The sequence below is a fragment of the Populus nigra genome, chromosome 13 (assembly GCF_951802175.1).
Source record: "Populus nigra chromosome 13, ddPopNigr1.1, whole genome shotgun sequence".
NCBI classification, from domain to species: Eukaryota; Viridiplantae; Streptophyta; class Magnoliopsida; order Malpighiales; family Salicaceae; genus Populus; species Populus nigra.
In genome coordinates this window covers 3694021-3696890 of record NC_084864.1, presented here as the reverse complement: position 1 = coordinate 3696890, position 2870 = coordinate 3694021, and the positions used below count along the sequence as shown (strand labels likewise).

Genomic DNA, 2870 nt, shown 5'->3' with positions numbered 1-2870 from the left:
GATAAGATATTGGATATATTTGGGACATTATGGAATTATACTCAAAATTGAATAAATTTGCTGAGTATCAACTAAAAGAGTTAGGAAAGAGTATTTGAGGCTAATTCTTTTAAGCCTAAGCAAATCTCCATTTCATTGAAGAACATGATATGCTTATTTCCAATCTTATCTTGCATATTGTTATAATCTATTTTTGGGTTATTTCTCAAATTCATTTTCTTTTTTTTTGTGTAAAAAAAACTAAAAACTGATATTTTAGCAAAAATAATTAAGTTGAGAGGATTTCACATGTAGAAAAAATCAAGCTGCAATTTTGAATGAAATCGAGAGCCTAATTATATTCCATTTTATCCAAAATTGAAGAGACAATACAAATTTAAGGGCAAATTGAATCATTATTGGATAAATTTATATACAAATAAAGCCAAAGAACATAATTAGATTTTTAATAGGTTATAATGATTTAATTATTGGCCAAATTAAAGCTTAATTATATTTAATAATTAATTTGGGTTCAATTAAAGGATTTAATTAGGGGCAAAGACTTAATTATACTTTAAATGGGTTGAATTAATTTTATTAGGGGCTTAATTAGTGAAAACATAAGTTTGGGAGCCTAATTTGGGCTTAATTGAGAAGATTCGAATTTTAAGAGATCAAATTTAATTTTTACCAAGTCAATTGATTCAAATCAGGGGTAAAATTGAAAGAAAATCAAAGTTTTGGGGTCAATTAAGGGTTAAATTGAAGAAATTCATAACCAAGGACTATTTTGTAAAAGGAGTCAAACTTTAGGGACTCAATTGATTGAAATCAGGGGTGATATTGAAGAGATTTGAAATTTTAATGGCCAATTAGGGGTTAGATTGAAAAAAATTTGAGACCAAGGACCAAAATAAAGAAGGTGTTAAAATCTAGAGCTGAAATTGAAGTTTGTTAGGGGTGAAATTGAACGAAATTAAAAGTTTGAAACCAATCAGAGGTGTAATTGAGAGGTATCAGAGGTAGAAGGAGTATTACATATTTTGCCAAAATAGCACCATTTTGGAGTTGACTGTTCATCTTCTTCTCTATAGAGGCTGCTTGAATGGCCTCATTCCTGAGGCGTTTTATGCTTTATCTTTCTATCAAATTGGACAAAACTTACACGAAAATGATCACCTGACACCAAAATGTTTGGAACCTTTGAAATTGAATTGAATTTCAAGAGTTAAATCAATTCTTGTGTTTGGAATCTTTTTGAGCATATTGATTTAAATTTCAAGTGAAATTCAAATCATGAAAAATAATCAAAAGCAAATCACAGGGTCTCCATCTAATTTGCTATAGTAATTCTAATTCAAAAATACCCCCTTTCTTGTTGTCTTCGTGTATTGTTTTCGTGGATCTACCAATCTTGCTTTGGAAAAGAAGATTTTATCCTTAGCTTGCATTATTATTTGTGTTTTTGTAACTGATTTTGGATCTTCACCACTAATTATATTTAATACCAATATCTATTTATTAAATCACACATGTCCTTAAACGTCGACACCAAGATATCCCTTAATATTACAACATAAGATTGGCATAAAGATCAAGACTGAGACCCACACATACATAGATTTGGTGAGCCTGTACATAAACATGCTTATAGTGCATGCAGATGGAGAAGCTTTTCTTCCATCAAATTTCAGTCTCTCTTTCTTATTCATACAACAAAACCACACTCGAACTTATTATATTAGTAATATATAGAGCAGAAAATAGATACTGTAATCATGCCTGTGCTTGGGTCATGTGAGCATTAATATCTTTGGTTAAATCGACTGCAAAGTCGACAAATGCTGTTGGAGCTGGAATATTTTCACTCAGCTTCTCATATATCATTGTCCAACGCACCACGCTGCCATGACCTTTAGGAGTAGCTTGAACGATGGCTTTGAAACTCTTATAAGCCCCCATTAAATCTCCTTCAATCACATTGAAGGTGGTCGATAGTTTTGTGTTATCTATGTCTTCCATAACCTTGGCCGCCGTAGGGGCTCCATCTAGTCATAATTGATAATTAAACATGCAAATTAGCTATCAATATTAGTATAAATTGTAATCTTCTTAAAAAATATATATATAAAAAAGAGCCCTTGAATAATGATTTGAAAATTCTAGGACATACATAATGATCTTAGGTTCAAACACTGGAAGGAATAGGATAGAGATCTAAGAATTAGAGGGCTATTCTCTACGTATAGTTTAAGATGCACAGAGCCTCCGATTAAACAAAAAATAGAAAACAGAAAATAGTTCATGTAATCTCTCAAGTAAGTATAACAAAATTAGATGACCAATTTCTCACTTATGCTGCAAACTTACCGATATAAAAATTCCAACTGATAGTACAGCCAGGTTTCTCCCATTCACCTTTAAGGAGATGAACAGCTTGGACCTTAGCAGGACTCATGGAGGATAATTGGGTTATTGTACTGGTACTGAAAATATCATGAAACTTTTCAGCAGGAACGCTGGTTTCTACAGCAACCTCCATCCTACTACTAAGAGACATTTTTAGCAGCGAATGAGGAAAATTTAAAGCAGTGTAAAATTAGAAAAGAAATGTATTGGGTGAAGGTTGAGAAAATACTTGAGTCTCTTGCCTTTATATAGAAGAGCTATTAGTTTGCACTACTATTTTTAACTATTATTATTATTATTTGGAGGAAGTGAATTTAGATGAAATTTGTACAATTAATTTATTCCTCACTACTTTTCGTTATAATAAGATTCCATTCCTTCTCATTATAGAACCTTTTCATGTCCATTTGAAGAATTTTTTTCAAAAAAAAAAAATCTAAAAGGCAATAATCAAAAGTAAGTAAAATAAAAACCAATGA

The 2870-nt window shown here is 31.0% G+C and overlaps 1 protein-coding gene across 1 annotated transcript; it reads right to left on the bottom strand.

Moving 5' to 3' along the window:
- Nucleotides 1–1477: 1477 nt before the first annotated feature.
- On the bottom strand, nucleotides 1478–2615 carry LOC133671109 (MLP-like protein 28). The gene is made up of 2 exons (XM_062091753.1): nucleotides 2353–2615; nucleotides 1478–2030 (listed from the first exon to the last, which is right to left on the bottom strand). The coding sequence occupies exons 1-2, from the start codon at nucleotides 2540–2542 to the stop codon at nucleotides 1759–1761; spliced, it is 462 nt and encodes a 153-aa protein (XP_061947737.1). The 5' UTR covers nucleotides 2543–2615; the 3' UTR covers nucleotides 1478–1758.
- Nucleotides 2616–2870: the final 255 nt, after the last annotated feature.